The following is a 17,166-nucleotide window of genomic DNA, read 5'->3' on the forward strand; positions in this document are numbered from 1 at the left end:
TATTGCTTGTGTTGGGCAACGATAGGTTTGTGTCGTTTTAAGTCGCACTAGTTCATGCTATTATGCTCTTGTGTTGCACCTAGCTACACCTCCATTCTAAGTACTCACATAAAAAGTTGAAAATGTTTTAATATTTAACTTGATCTATAGAAACAAACAATTAATTGTGAAATCTAATTATCAACATTGTAATTTAAATTAGATTATTGCCCCATTGTTTCTACGTGGTCACAGTTGGATTCCCCACTCTTAATCACGCAGCAGTACTCCTTGGGGTGATTGCCAAAAAGTTGGATAAATGTCAGAAGTGGGATTTGAACCCACGCCCTCTTACGAGGACCAGAACTTGAGTCTGGCGCCTTAGACCACTCGGCCATCCTGACCTTTGCGTTTTTCTTGTTGAAATTTCGTATTTAATAATAGTATAATAACATTAAATGAAATTAGAAAAAAAAAAAATTATGTAGCTTCATTCTCAAATTTCAATCTCGAGACGTAAAATGTAAGTGTATGCGTTGATATAAGTTGCCGTAAAATTCATAAATATATGGATTGAATTTAATATAAATTCCCAGTTAAATTGATCGAATAGTTGATTTGATAACCATACAAGATTCCAAATTTATTTAACTTTAACATATATAAACAGTCTATTAGCCTTCTTGATTTAAGTTAATGATTATTAACTATAATTTAAACTAGTCTATCTCCTTATATGTGTATTCAAATAACGATTGTGAACTTTCTCTTAGATATACATCACTATAAATAATTTTTTAAAAAAAATGAATATCTTATTCTCTACACATATATATTAGCTAGGTAAATGTATGTGTTTCAAGGTTCAACGTATTCAACCATAAACACATATCCAAAATATTCTTTTGCCTTCTGATCTCTGAGCTCTTTCACCCTGCAGTTAATTAAGTCCAATGGTTTTGTCACCATACATAAGAATGATAAGATCTGAAGAATCAGCATGTGATGTTTCATCAGCCTGCAACTGTACCAGCAGTGTGCCCACAAAGTTCAATTCATAATATAAATTCTTTAAAAAAAAAAAAAGACAGAATAAAGAAGAATATAATCATATGCTTCCATGTCCCGTGAAATAAAGTGTTTAATTTCTTTGATTTAAGGGAAAGTTCACCACTATGTGGTCTAATAGTATCCAGGTTGGACTTCCATTTGGAAGATTATGAGTTCAAATCTCAGTGGAGGCGTTATTGGTTCTTTGTGTTTCAGTAGGTTGAGAAAGTATATGAACACATATATTTTAGGTGAAACTTGTCTTGTAACCTTAGTCGGAAAATGACCATTAATAAATAAACCAGTTTAGGTTTTCCATAACTAACCGACTCAAACCGAGAAGGTCAATAGATAACTCTCATAAAAAATTAAATTTGGAACTTGTGGTACCAAACCAACTATCCAGCCAACTTGTTGGTTAGGGTTACCTATAGCTAGTTGCCTTTTGATTTTCTTTGTTTGAACCGGTAAATTATATGTAATCTAAGTTGGTTTACCTTCTCGTGATCTTTTATAGACAAGGACTACAAAATGACTTTCATTCGTAATATGCTTTTAGGTAAAGACTTTTTCAGTCAAGAATTGTAGACTTTCTATAAATCAAAATGTTTTTCCGAAATACTAAATTAAAGTTTATGGTACATATGTAATGTACGTGTTGGGATGTAGTTTCATGTAGAGACAAGAAGTCGGCCACCCCACAGGCCACAGTATTATTCCTCGATCATTATCCCTAATTGTTTGGCACTGTTTAATGGTCCATGCATGCATTAATCCCATAACATTCAACAGACAAAACACTGCTAAGTGTACTAAAATGAGGAGTTTGGATTTTGTTGAGGAATCAAATTAATTAATATCACTATTGGTGTTTTTTTTTTTAAAATAAAAAATAAAAAATTATTATATAATATACTATACATTAGTAGGCCGACAAAATAGTCCTTTGAACAAAATAAATGCAATCTGGTAATTAATCTAAAAATATATTATTTTTAGAGTTTTGTATTACGGAATATATTTTAACTTGTTTTCACAAATCTGGTAATTAATCTAAAAATCAAGTGTTTCCTGGGTAACAGTTGAATCATATAATTAGCTAATGTCAACAACAAGATTTGAGTAACGAGAAAAATTCACAATCATTAATTAAAGATATATATTAAGTAAATTTCGTTCATGTATAATAGCTTTACAATTCGTAATATGTATGTCAGTATGTAATGTGTTGGGATGTAGTTTCATGTGCAGACAAGAATTGGTCGGCAACCCCCCACAGTACTCCTCACTAATTGTCGAATTATTATTATTATTATTATTATTATTATTATTATTATTATTATTTGATTTTAAAAAATGAAAATTAACACGCGAATAATTAATTAAGATGATATGATGTACGAATGTTGAATTGCCTCCATTGCAGAAATGAATTGAATGAAGAATTTTCCCTAAGCAAAAGCATTGTAATGAAAGTCAGGCAGCTTTGATTTACGAGGAACTTTATAGTTATTCTCTTAGAGCATCTTTATCAGTTGGGGTTATTAGGAGGAGAATGTAAGAGTGAGTAGGAAAGAGAATAATGTGGGAGGGGAGGGAAAAAAAAAATCAAAACTGATTTTATTAAAAAAAATATATAAAAAATAAGCATGTCATTTCTCTATTGGTTCTTTATCCTTCATCATTAATTATTTTTCTTGGGCAGAGTAATATCCCAAACATTTGCAGATGCTCCCCACCCCTTCTCTCTCTTGATTCTCTCTCTGCCACCATGGCATTTTGGCCTCAAAAGTAGTGAATTCTCCCCTATTTCTCCTCTGATGTAGATGCTCTTAGAGTGTTTTGGAGTGAAATTTTTCTTGTAATTTTAATCATTAAATTAAAAATTGAGTAAATAATAAATTTAAGTTGTTTATAAATGATTGTTTCAAATAAAAAAAATTAATAGATCATTTTTATAAAAAGTTAAATTTAAAATATATTTTTTTATAAGTTAATTATATGACCAATTTAATTAAAAATTACACTATCGAAAGACAGAAGCGGAGAATGCAATCCCCATTATATGGTGTGTGGGTGCAGATATAACATTTGCATTAGAGCATCTCCGATAAGGAAATTTTAGAAGGTTTTTATAAGTGATAATGCACATGTGGATGAGCTCAGAGAGAAAGACAAGAGAGAATAAATTGAGTTTTTACATGAGACATTGTTTTTTGTCATCAGATTTAGTGGGCCCCACCACAAAATAAAAATAAAAATTGTCTTCTAATGCGTGTGAGGCGCACTAAAAACTCACAAAAGATCTCAATAAATGATGATGTGTTATAAATAGTAATGATTGTGGACATTATTATGTAACGGTTTCCTTTATGTCTCCATTATTGTATTCCGTTACACTTGTTATTATATATATGTCATTCTAATGTAATGATCATAGGTGTGGTATAAAGGAATAAGAAACCCTCTATTTTGTCTCTACTCTTCTTCTTGTTCTTACTGTTCTTCACGAGCTAAAGGCCTGCAAACAAACTTGCAATACAACACGTTATCAGCACGCTCAATCCAGGTGAACGGTAACTTTTATGAGTTTTTTATGCCTTAACATTTTCCGGATGCCTCAAAATCATATGTGTTTATGCTTTATGCATTTTTGAATTTATGAAAACTTGATCATATGATTATATATTTTTGATAATATACTTCTGCATCCGTAAGTATATACTTACTGTGAATATGTATATCATGAATGAATAAGTTTACTGTGCAAATACATATATTTCGTAGCAATGAACCAAAAATATTGATGTTGATGAATATTTGATGAGGAACCAAAATTTTTTGGCCTATGCTTATATGTGACTTCATATCAAATATGCGTACAATTTTTCTTGCAATATCTAAAATTCTAGTTGCTAGATCTACTAAGTCTGGAATTTTGCATATGATATATATTTTTTTTCCGGAAAATTTGTATTGCTTTCAATATATACACTATTTTTTACATACTGGCATGCAAAATATGATTGATTAATTATTTTTGGTATGATAATTCGCTTAGTACAATGAGAAATTGTTTAGAATGAGTTTTTTTCATACCTTTCTTCCCCCTCCATCGCCGTCGCGCCTGTCATCTGAGCCACGTCGGAGGTGTTGCAGCGGCGGCATGGGGCGGCTATTTTTTTGCGGCGGCTGTCCAGCAGTCCAGCCCCTGTTTTTAGAAGTGATCGGAGAGGGACAAAAATAGATCCCGTTTTTTTTCGGCCGATCATCCCCCATTTTTTTCTGATCTGCACCATCATCGCATGGTGGGCTGTGAGGATGGCCCTATGGGTGGCCGCGGTAGAGGCGAGCGGCGGCTATTACGAAGATCGTGGCCGCGTTACTGACGACCGGTGGTGGTCTGCGGCAAGGGCGGCGATCAATAATGGCGGTTGGCGGAGGTCTGATCTCTTCGTTTTATCGAAACCGTTTGCGTAAATACAAGCCCCATAACGCCAGAAGCGTTATTAATTTCGCGTTGTTTACGGATGATTTTTGCTTTTATTCCTAAAAAAAAAAAAAAAAAAAAAAAAAAAAACAACGCCAGAAGCGTTAATTCCTACTTAGGATTTGGATTGGACCACCTTTAAAATAAATGGACCATCTTTATTTTTGAACCATTCTTACATAAAAATCCTAAGCCCCATATTTTTTTATAAAATATGTTTTTTCCTTGGTCCTCATTAAAACTATTTCCGGTAGAAAATAGTTGCTCTTGAAAAAAGAGAATTCACTGAGCTCGCACTCAATGGAAGAAATTTCTTTATTTGGGTGTTTGATGTCGGAATATATCTTGCATCTATAAAACTGTCAAACACCATCAAAGAGGCATCTACGAGTATTGAGGCCCAGAAGGCAATACCGCTCATTTTTCTTCGTCACCACCTTAACCATGACCTCATACAATGAATATTCAATCTCTATTCCATGCCTTCGAGCATGCTTCTGCTTGAACGATTCTTTCATATCTGAATGCAAATATACCATATAGTGGATCGTTCTTAAGCATTATCTTGATACCCATTTTTTCTCTCAATTATATTGTGGGCTGTTTTTGGAATAATAAAATATTCCTAATAATTCTTGTAGCTTATGCCATATGCTTTTGCATCCCGTCGATGCGCATGCATAGAATTAGAGAGCTTAATTAAAATACATAATATTGTGACACTTTCTTGATGTGACCACCAAATACATTGTATGGTCGGTGCACTTGTTGTCAAGTGTCAAATTTTTGTTGTGTCACAAATTGCTATCTCATGCCTTACAGGGATGTGAGTCATCACAAAAGAGCATTTACTGATTTGCTCTTGATGGTAGCAATTGTTTGCTATACGCCATATATTTTAAGATTTATTATAAATCTTATTAGAAGCTTTGCCCGGATGGCAAATCAAAGCCACTGTTTATTATGGGACAATCCCTGAAGGATCGTTTTAATCAACAAGTGGTCATAGTCTGAATTCTAAATATAGTTTTGCCTAGAAGGTAAATCAAGAGCACTATTTTTATTTGTCACCCGTTATCTTGCCCCAACCCTCGATTATAGATATTTGATCTAAAAGGATTTATAGACCTTAAGTCAATCTCTGAAGGATATTTGGTGTATGCGGGTCTTATTGTCAATGGTCGTATTGTACTCCAGTAGTAGTACATGACAAAATTATGCTAAGTGTTTGGTCATTGGGCTATTTTTTTAATAAGGTCTGGAAGACCCTGAATGTGGATTGATCTTTAAGGTGACTAATGACTCATGAATGAAGTTTGCAACTTCTATTTCTAATGCTATGCTACTCTCCAAAAGTCAATATTGACTCACATCATGTTGGTTTGCCTGAAGCAAACAAGTTGTGATTTTTTTTACACATAGTAATCACTGCCTGAAAATTCTGACCGGCACAGTTTGAAAATTAAATTCGTGAAAAATACTTGTTGAACTCCTAGACTCGTGATATTTGATGTCTGTAAAAATATTTTGTTAAAAATATGCTTTGGTTATTCCAGAAAAATTTGTAAAGTTTTGGCAGTGTGCTGCCAATTATTTTTCTGCCTGGAGCAATGTTGTGAAAAATTTCAGAAAAAATACTTTCACACCTTGGATTGACATGAAAATATTTATGTACGTTCTAGACTTACTGAACTACATATCTGCCAAATTTTGTGTCAAAATGTGTTACCTTTTTCCCCCAGAAAATTCTGCAATCCAGGTCAAAATTCTGAAAATTTTCTGCCGTTTTCAGCTTGTATATCTTGCTATTTTGTGATGTTTTCATGCTGAGATATGAAACTATGAAATAAAATGAGAGTTTGCTTGGAAAAGTGCTGTTTTTGACGCCCCGAAATAGGAATGAATGGGCCCGGCAGCGAACATGTGCTCATTATTATTCGGCGAACGGTACTTCTCTCATTTTTCTAATTTATGAATTAATAAACAATATCTCTTGTCATGTCATGTCTTGTGTGTACCAAACATGATATTCTTTATTTAATGGATGTGCATGACTCAATTGAGTGTTTGGTGTCCAAGACATAAGGGACAATTATATCACATGTTGCATGTGCTTCACTTTAATTGACAACATTTAGCATATAATCTCTTGATTATGTTCACATAAGAGATTTTGTTATTTATCTTGTTGGCAATTTATGATTTGCTATAGGCCATAGCTATTGAGATTTATCACCCAACTTATAAGTGGGAAAATAGCATGAATTCTCAATATGGTTAGGTTGCACCTGTCGTTGCTAAACCTTAGCTTGCATGTGATAATAGTTAAAGGCTATGACATGTTTACAGTGCTAGTTTCTGCTATAGAAACTTTTTGACATGAGATTTGGGCATATGATATTTAAATTTATAGCCCTCATTATTTTGTATATTTATTTGCCCAGAAGGTAGATTAAGGATTTTAATTCTCTAAGTCATCCTTTTAGGATGAATCTTGACAATGAATTCTTGACAAAAAATGGTCAACCTATCCCATCAATCCCCGAAGGATTGTTTGACGTTACTATGAGTCAAATTCTTTTTATCCAAGTCTAACTCAATGCATATCACAAATCAATCCCTCAAGGATTGCTATACCCCATTTTTCACCTAGTACGTGATTTCAGAAGTAACATTTTCCTATCTGCGTTATTTTATTTGCGCAGTCTATTTTATATCACCACCACAACGTACCTCTAAAAGGGCTATCAAAGAAACCTTCGTCTATTGATTAAATACAGAAAGCCCATGATAGGGGATCAATACATATAATTGGGTACGTTGACTGCATTCCTAATGAAGATTGTTTCTCGGCATTAGGGGGAGATAATATACTACTCCGTAGCTTTTTGGAATGCTAAGAAATTTCATAAGGATAAAAACATCTTCATTATTTAAATCCATGTACTAGTTAGATTGAACTGGAAGTTCAAAAGATAATCTATTTGCGATTTTAGCAAATAATCTGCCGAATACATCTATTGATCATAATGATCATAAAAGAAGTGACTAGGTCCTATATCCTTGGACCAAACATATCTATCGATACTCCTTGACACCAGAAGTGTAGGAGACCTATCGGTGAAAGAGATATGAATCATAATACTAGATCTAGTAAAGAAATATTGTCACTCTTGAAATAGTTTGAATAATTATGTCCTGCAGACGTTCGTCCAGATGACGAAAAACCCTGGTAAGACTTATAGGTGCACCAAACAAACATAATACTAGGGATGCGGAACGACCAGATCAAAATTCTTTGGGAAATGTTTAGAATCTGGTTGTTTTAGAAATTGCCATTACCCCTTTTACAAATATGGGAGTTTTACAAAAAAGTTATAGTTGTCGACAACACAATTGCTATTACAAATTGCTCGTTATATAATCTGGATCCAGAGTTAAGCACCAGAAGTGCCATGACTATTTAATATATAAAGGAGCAATTAAGGCATAGCTCGACTCGCTAAAATGAATAAATTCTCTTTATAACAATACACCATTTGAGTGTTAACCCTGAAGGTTACAAATGGGTGTGTGCATGAAAGAGAAATAAGAATAATGAGGTGATAAAGCGAGTTTGTAGCCTATGGGTTCACGCAGAGACCCTTAATTGATTTTAATTAAATATAATCTCCCACGGTAAATGGCATTAAGTTCCGCTACATAATACAATTGGCAGAATAATAAATTTAGATATGCAGTTAAATTTATCTTGAGAAATCCCTGATGGATTCATAATTCTCATTTTTAAGTATTATTATGTGTCATTATCTACTCTTTAAAGGGTTGCGAATGGAGTTAATATCCTCATTGAAGGAATAATATGTACCATTGTGTGCTCGATAAAGGGTTGATAATGAACTTATTTATTATTTATTATCTCAGTCAAGATTGATGGTGTAAACATCAATGAAAGATATAAAGAGCTTGATGATGTCAGTTCATGTTTAAAGACTGAGACTTTTGAAACAAAAAGCTTGTGAAAGCTATAAGTATTATCTCGACTTGAAGATCGAGTTTTTCTTTACAATTTTTTTTATACACCAGTCAGCCTACATCTAAAAATGCTTTTTCATATGTCTATATGCATATAAGTGTCATGTTTTATCAAACTAAAGGTTGCCTAATAATCTCTTGAAGTAGATAAGGAACCTTTTTGGACTCGAAGTCCCTTACTTCATTATCATTGGAGCACCATTATAGAACCAGAAGTTCCATAACCGCAAGATATTTGCGATAAAATTGCTAGCAAAATCTAGTGCCCCCCCTACAAATGAAGTACTTGAATAATGATTAACATATCCTCCGGTATCTTCGAGATACAAAGACATAACATTTATGTAAGAAACCATGATACGGTTTTAATAGGCTACTTGGGTACTGGCTGTTTTGTTTGATCCCCGCAATGCCAAGTCCAAACTGGTTATACAATGAATTTCCCTAAATGTTCAAAATGAGGACAATAAAACTTGTGTTGCACAAATGTTATATTAGCTCTAGAAGAGCCATAAGATTATTGTACACTACTCTAAGTGACAATCCAGAAGATTTGTCCAATCCATCTCTTCAAAATTTGAAATATATGTAAAACTTGAAGATTGTTATCTTCAGGGGGGGACTGGAAGTACATTTACTCGAATCAATCCGGAAGATTGAACATTGAACGTAAAATCCCGAAGATTAAGTCATAAAAGACTAACAATTGCGCACTATTTGCAACACATAAATACATAAATATCATGTACTCTTTTCCTCACTAGTTTTCTCCCATTGGGTTTTCTAGTGTGGTTTTTAACGAGGCATGAGTATGATATAGTAATGACAATGAGGAAAAGTTGCAAAATAATTGCTTAAATGGACAAACCCCAAAATCCTGAAGATTATGCGGTTTGCGCCCTGAAGGCTTATGGTTGTACTCTTTTTCCCTTAACTAAGTTTTTCCCACAGGGTTTTCTTAAGTTAAGGTTTTTAATGAGGCGACCAAATACAATATATGTTTTTGTATATATCATGTACTCTTTTCTTCAACTAGGTTTTTCCCACGTGGTTTTCCTAGTGAAGTTTTTAATGAGGCATGAATATATTTTCTGTTGTACTCTTTTCTTGTCTAGGTTTTTCCCACAGGGTTTTCCTAGAAAGTTTTTAACGAGGCTAGATCATCGACAAATAATGTCCAAGGGGGAGTGTTATAAATAGTAATGATTGTGGACATTATTATGTAACGGTTTCCTTTATGTCTCCATTATTGTATTCCGTTACACTTGTTATTATATATATGTCATTCTAATGTAATGATCATAGGTGTGGTATAAAGGAATAAGAAACCCTCTATTTTGTCTCTACTCTTCTTCTTGTTCTTACTGTTCTTCACGAGCTAAAGGCCTGCAAACAAACTTGCAATACAACATGATGCTCTTAGTTTGATGGTAAAATTAAATCTTGTGTGAGACCGTCTCACGGGTCTCACTTCGTGAGACGGATCGGATCTTTAATTAATGAGGTCAAAGATTTGACCTATTAATCAATGCAAAAATTTGTGTGAAATCGTCTCACGAGTCCCAATCTGTGAGGTGGGTCGGATATTTAATCAATGAGATCAAAGACCTGACGCATTAATCAAAGGTCCGTGTCTCACGGATTGAAACACATGAGACCGTTTTACACAAGCGTTATCCATTAATCCACTACTGGAAATTATGGAATTTCCGACCACCTGAAAATGATCTTAAATCAAGTTAAAAGCCTTGTTCCGACCACTTTTGGTATCCGGAAAAACCTTTGTTGCTATTTCCGACCACTTTTTGGACTTTTTGATATCAACTTAATTTAAGATCATTTTCAAGTGGTCGGAAATTCCATAATTTCCAGTAGTGATCAAAGATTCGATCTATTTCATAAATTTAGACCTGTGAAATGGTCTTACATAAGTGTTATCCTAGTTTGAGGATTGGATGGGTGTAGTAGTTGATGTATCTAGACATCTAGTATGTACTATATATACGTTAGTGTTACAACCTTACCATGAACCTTCCCATCCCAACATTTTCTGATGAACGTAACACGTACAACCCATGAAACTCGGGGGCTCCTCCAACCTAGGCACACTCAACACGCCACGTACGTTTTCAAAACGCGAAGTGGCATAAATGCCGAGATTACAGGGAGCTGATGAGGCACCACCCAAACATTAATGTAATATATTTTGTTCGCATTAAAATATGTATCAATTTAAAAAGAAGCTAAGATACATATTTTTAAAAAAATAGACTATATTCTCTTAAAAAGAGAAATTCCATGCAAACGATTCTTGCACATGGATTAATCAATCCTCAGGGTTAGAGAAGCCCAAGATTAAGTAACGTGCATGTACGTCGACATGCAGGGAATTAGGTTAAAAAAATTGAATGAAGATATATATGACGGTGACGGTTGACAGTAACGTTATGAAAGTATAATATTATTAAAAAATATTGCATTATACATTGACATATAGAGAATTGAGTTATAATCTTTGAATGAGGATATATATGACGGTTGACAGCAACATTAGGAAGGTATAATATTATTAAGGAATAAGGTTCAAATTGGCCACTGAACGTAACCTGAAAATGTAATTAGGTCACTGAACGAAAAAAAAAAAGTGTAATTAGGCCACTGAACACTCCCAAAATGTGCAATTTCACCTGATAGCAGGTTATCCTCAATTTTAGCAGGTTATCTGCTTACGTGGCAGTTGAGTTGACATTTTTAATAAATTTTAATAAATTTTTAATAAATTTTAATATTAATTTTTTTATTAATTTTTTTAAAAAATAAAAATAACTTTATTTTATTTTTTATTTAATTTTTTCCAATTTTTTTTATAAAATTTATTATTAAAATTAATTATTAAAAATTATTTAAAAATTATTAAAAATGTCAACTAAGCTGCCACGTAAGCAGGTAACCTGCTAAAATTGATGGTAACCTGCTATCCGGTAAAATTGCATACGTTTGGAGAGTTCAGTGGCCTAATTGCACATTTTTTGAGTGTTCAATGGCCTAATTGCACTTTTTTTTCGTTCAGTGGCCTAATTGCATTTTTAGGTTACGTTCAGTGGCCAATTTGAACCTTATTCCTATTATTAAAAAGCATTGTATTGCACGTTGACATACAGGGAATTGGGTCATAATCTTAGAATGAGGATATATATGACGGTTAACATTGTTGAGCATATAATCATTAATGTGCAATCCAACTATTAGCTTAGCCTTTTAATTGAGATGGAGCACATGTTTCAATTTGGTATCAGAGCCAGACCAAAGGTCATGGTTGACGTGTTGCTTGGAACCCACTGCACACGTGAGGGGGCGTGTTGAGCATATAACCATTAATGTACAATCCAACTATATATCAGCTTAGGGTTTTAGTTGAGATGGAACACATACTTCAAACTGCAGACATACAGGGAATTGAGTTAAAATCTTTGAATGAGGATATACAGTTGACAACAATGTTAGGAAGGTATAATATTACTAAAAAGCATTGCATTGCACGTAGGCATACATGAAATTGAGTTAAAATCTTTGAATGAGGATATATACAACGGTTGACAACAATATTAGGAAGGTATAATATTACTAAAAAGTATTGCATTGTACGTCAACTTACAAGAAATTGGGTTAAAATGTTTGAATGAGGATATATATGACAGTTGACAGTAACGTTAGGAAGGTATAATATTATTAAAAAGTATAATACCCCGTGTGATATGCAGTATACTCTCGGCACGTGGCCCTTGAAAATATGAAGGACCAAGTGTTCTCTATGCATGCTTGATCATATTCATAACCACATCAAGTATTTAAGGTGAACCACTTCTGACTCATAGAACAATATATATGGGCAATAAAAGTTCACAAAATAGCAAAGGATTGGTGCAGTGTGTACAAAAAGCAAGGATGTAGCCAGCCAGCTTCTAGCACCAAAGTGAGGGTTTGATTCTTACAACTAACAATAAAGGGCGTTTGGTTCAGGTTATATAAGATAATCAAAGTTATATTTGCTTGATAATATAAGATTCTCATGTTTGATTGAGGTTATGTAATTTTTTCAGAGAATGTCAGATAACCTCTACATTAAATTTTTAGCTATTAGAAAGGAATCTGAGATACCCTCCAATTTCTTAGGTAATCTCACATTCTCTTGTCTTATTATTAATTTTGGGCTTTGGATGTTTTAATCAATTTATCTTATTACTATTGTCTTATTTACATATCTTAGTTTTAAACCAAATACAAGAATTTAATATTCCCAACAATTTAACATTTCATGAACCAAACGCTCCCTAAAGATTTGGGTTCAGCTTCGATAAAAAAAAAAAAAAAAAAAGTACAATTTAATTGTAAGTCGAAATTAAATTGACTTATTTTATCCCTCATACACTTAATGTGAATTTATAGAATGCAGGAATCATAAAAGTAATTTGATTTTCTTGTGCGCAGTAAGCAAAAGTCTATTCTCAATGATTCATGTTTAGTTGAGTTACCATTATTTACATCTTTTTAGATGCTCTGTCGGGTCGGGGTGAAAGGGGCCTTTAGGGTTGGAATTCAACCTTTGGAAAGAAAAGTAATTTGAACATTTAGTTAAGATAGAAATTATGAATTGTTGTTTTCAAAACGTTAAATTTCAGACCTTAAGGTTTTCAGGTTCTGACTCGACACAATATTGGGAGGATGTAAATTATGATAACTCAAATAAATATAAAAGTTAAACCTTTGCTTATTACGCGATTCAGAATTATTATTCTTACAATTCGCTCCCATGACCAACTGAGTTGTCTATGTCAGCAAAAACATGCTTTAATGAATAGATTAGCAACCGTTTAAACTAATGTTTGCCTAGGCTGTAACAGGCCTACCCAAGATCACATGGCGATCACATTGCCATATAGCAGCAGCGGATTGCGCATCTTGTCTTCTTCCTCACACCTCTTTCTCCTTTCTGTATATAACACCTGCAGTTTAAACCATTTATACCCATCAACAAAATCCATTGAATTCAACCCAACCAAAATCAACACCGGCAGCCATGGCCACTTCCTTCTCCTCGTCATCGTCAAAATCCAAAGCCCTGGGCAGCGCAAGATCAATCAGTTTACCCTCCAGATCCCACCCCACCACCGCAAAAACCGAAGAGGAACTCAACAAACTCAAATCCTGGGAAACCACCTCGCCGGAATCCTCCGACGCCGAGGTAATCTGCACCGGTCTCGAGGCGTTATCGGAGCTCCAGAAATCCGTGGATTCTCTTCTCACCTTGCCGTACACAATCCAAGCTTTGTCCATTCAGGAGGACAAGAAATGGGCGGATGAATTGCTGGAAAATTCTGTCAAGATTCTCGACATCTGCGCGGCGACGAGGGAGATTGTTTTGCAGTTTAAGGAATCTATCTGGGATCTCCAGTCCTGTCTGAGAAGACGAAAGGAAAACAAATACAATTCTTTTGGGAAAAAGATGAAACAGGAAGCCAGAAGATTGATCACGTCTCTGAAAAAAATGGACCAAGAAATCTGGACCCCAGTCTTGTTGGATTATAACGTTGATCACCATGTTTGTGCTGTGATTAGAGCTCTGAGAGAGTCGAGTTCCATGGCCAATTCTGTTCTGCAGAAAGTGCTGGTGTTCTTATCAATGGCGGTTTCGAATTCGAAGGCGAAGCCAAGGCCAAGCAAATGGTGTGTGGTTTCGAGATTGGTTCTGCACAAGGGGGCCATAGCTAATTCCCAGGAGGAAGAACAGAGGACGAACAAGATAGATGAATTGGAGAGGGTGGGAGCACAGCTTGAAGGGATAGAAAATGGGTTGGAGAATTCATTTAGAGCCTTGATTAGATCAAGAACCTCTCTTTTGAATGTTATCTCATGCCACTGATGAAGTTTGTGCATGTCACAAAATTCTTCATAAGCATCCCAGATTTTATTAAGTGTTGTGCTTATGAATTTCAATGTATATACATGATCAGTTTTGTAATTAAAAGGAAAAACTATGTGATTATGTTGTAAAGTTTTTGCTCCAAAGTTCATCTCTTTCTTGCTCTCTGTTGCCCCCCTCCCCTCTCCTTTCCCCACAAAACCCACGAAATTCTAGTCAAGTTAATCAGACTGTTAATTTAGTAATTACAAAATTATACGTTTAACTTAGTAATTACAAAGTTATACGTTTAATTTTCAGTAAGTAATTTATAACTTTCTTGTTTTGAGTCGGTCAATTATGATTAATTCAGATCAATTTGTCATTTTGTGATATTTTATTAACTAGAATCTTATGACGGGTTAGTAAGTTCAGTTTTGAATAATTTAAGTTGGTTTGTCTTTTTGTAGTTTTTTGTTGACTAGAGTCATAAGATATGATTTATTTTACGCATATCTTTAAATAGTGGGGCAAAATTTTTTCATCACTCAAAAGTAAAGAGACATAAGTTATTTAAGTATGAGATTGAAGGTAATTTAATTTCAACCAAGTTAATTGGACAGTTGATTTTAATTTAAATTTTTGTGAAAATTATTTATGGACCATAACTTCTTAATTTGAACTAATTAACTAAACCAGTTTTTCTCTTTGTGGTTCTTTACGGATTAAAGTCACAAGACAAGTTTCATTTAAACGGTGCCAATGAGATCTAGTTGAGACTAACTACATTAAAGAAATGTATTAATGTATTTGGAAAGTTTAGGATGAATACAATGGTGGAAGTTTCCTATGTATTTGGAAATTAAATTTAGTACCAATATGATGGTGGTTGAAGTTTCCTATGGAGCAACAGGCCATTCGTGCACATCTCTATCGATCACTTCATATATTTCTTGAAGGATTGCCTTAACTACCATATCCATCTACATCTTGAAATAATTTAGTTTATGTGATTAGTGGTCCATATATACATATTTGATCTATTTTAGAATACTGTACGTCCTTCCATGATCTTTCATTCATTTTGTCTTTTAGCCTCTAAATCAAAATGGAACCCCCACAGAATTCCTCATCTGCAGACAATTAACCTGCAGCCATATATATGTTGTTGGTTCTTGGGTGCTATAGTGTCTTCCAGAAATCTCATGCCTTGTACCAGAACATCACATATATCTACCTATGAACACAAATGTTCAACAATTTTGTTGTTTAATTTAATTTGTTTCAATTGAAACATGTGTTCCATCTCAACTAAAAGCCTAAGCTAATAGTTAGATTGCACATTAATGGTTATATGCTCAACAGGTCCCTTCACGTGTGCGGTGGGTTCAAGCAACACGTGGACCGTGATCGCTTATCGGGTGACGTAGAGATAAAAGCTTAAGCTAATAGTTGATTGCACATTAATAGTTATATGCTCAACAGTTTATTGGTTTTGTTATCATGTTTTATGAGAGATGTGTAAGACTTTCTCGTATAATAAATACAGATGAACTAAGCTTATTAAGTAGTTGATTGGACTAGAGTTAGTCTGTATTTTACCATTATGTCTATATAAAGATTCTCTTGTGGACTGATTCAGAAAGTGCCACATATATATATATATATATATCCATGACTCATGAGAAAGAAAGGGAGGTAGAGACACGTATGGTAGATTAGTAGTCACAATCCACATGAAACCAAAGATTATATAATTTTGTAATTGGTAAGCAGTTTTACCAAATTCCAAGAAATGCCCACATTGCAATCACATGCTGATCACCCGCATTGAGTTGATGGCATATATATCTTGAGTACGTTATTGGTTATCTAATTAAAAGTATTGTAATTTGATAATAAATTCATCATAACACGTTATGTCAAATCAAATTTTTATGGTTAAGAATAGTAACTCTATTCTTATTTATCTTTGAACTGAAGAAATATTTAAGATGTTGTGTATCTCTTATATTATTGAGAGATGACAAATGTTGAAATGGAACATGATTTAAATTTGAATTGTATTTGTTGAGCGAGTCTTATAAAAATATACTATTAAGGTTATTTTTTGAATGCAACTGAATCTATTCAAGTGAGACTTGATCTCATGACCTCTTACAGGAAGAATCACTACACGCTATCTGAGCACAAGGTACTTGGCTATTAAAGTTGTTTAATTTATAATACTTATAACTTTGAATGTATCTTCTTTGGCTCTTTTAGACGTAAGCTCTCAACCGAACCACGTAAACTCTTCTTATTTTTTATTTTCGTTTATATTTTTTTATCTCTTAATTTTGTGTTTTCTCAATATAAAAAATATTTTATCTTCTCTAAGAAAAAAGTGATACATAAGTAAGTACTAAATCCAGCATCAGTCGTTATATCGTGGATCGCGGTGCACATGCACTGTGGTCAAAATGGCCATTTTTTTAAGTAAAGAAACGGCGCGCCGTTACTGTAACGGAACGCACATTTTTGTGTGTGTTAATTACCAACTGAAATTACAGTGTATCTAAACTAACACTACAGTGTATCTAAACTGACACTGCCTCACATATTATTATTATCAAATGAAACTGCAGTTATATCAAAATGATACTGTAGTTGTGGTGAAATGAAACTGATTAACATTTCACATATTTGAGTGTATATTGTGCAATGAAGTTGT

General features: G+C 33.8%; 1 protein-coding gene and 1 non-coding gene across 2 annotated transcripts; one reads left to right on the forward strand and one right to left on the reverse strand.

Annotated features, from left to right (window-relative positions):
• Positions 1–299: 299 nt before the first annotated feature.
• On the reverse strand, positions 300–383 carry TRNAL-CAA. Its single transcript has one exon. It is a non-coding gene; the product is annotated as a tRNA-Leu (tRNA).
• Positions 384–13,631: 13,248 nt separating this feature from the next.
• Positions 13,632–14,474, forward strand: LOC109177557. Its single transcript, XM_019326944.1, has one exon. It carries the CDS (start codon positions 13,632–13,634, stop codon positions 14,472–14,474), a length of 843 nt encoding a protein of 280 aa, XP_019182489.1.
• The last annotated feature ends 2,692 nt before the right edge of the window (positions 14,475–17,166 follow it).

Source organism: Ipomoea nil, unplaced genomic scaffold, assembly GCF_001879475.1.
Source record: "Ipomoea nil cultivar Tokyo-kokei standard unplaced genomic scaffold, Asagao_1.1 scaffold0805, whole genome shotgun sequence".
NCBI classification, from domain to species: domain Eukaryota; kingdom Viridiplantae; phylum Streptophyta; class Magnoliopsida; order Solanales; family Convolvulaceae; genus Ipomoea; species Ipomoea nil.

What these genes read in the sequence shown, in the direction of transcription:
- LOC109177557 (XM_019326944.1), top strand. Translation starts at nt 13,632, where the DNA reads ATGGCCACTTCCTTCTCCTCGTCATCGTCAAAATCCAAAGCCCTGGGC.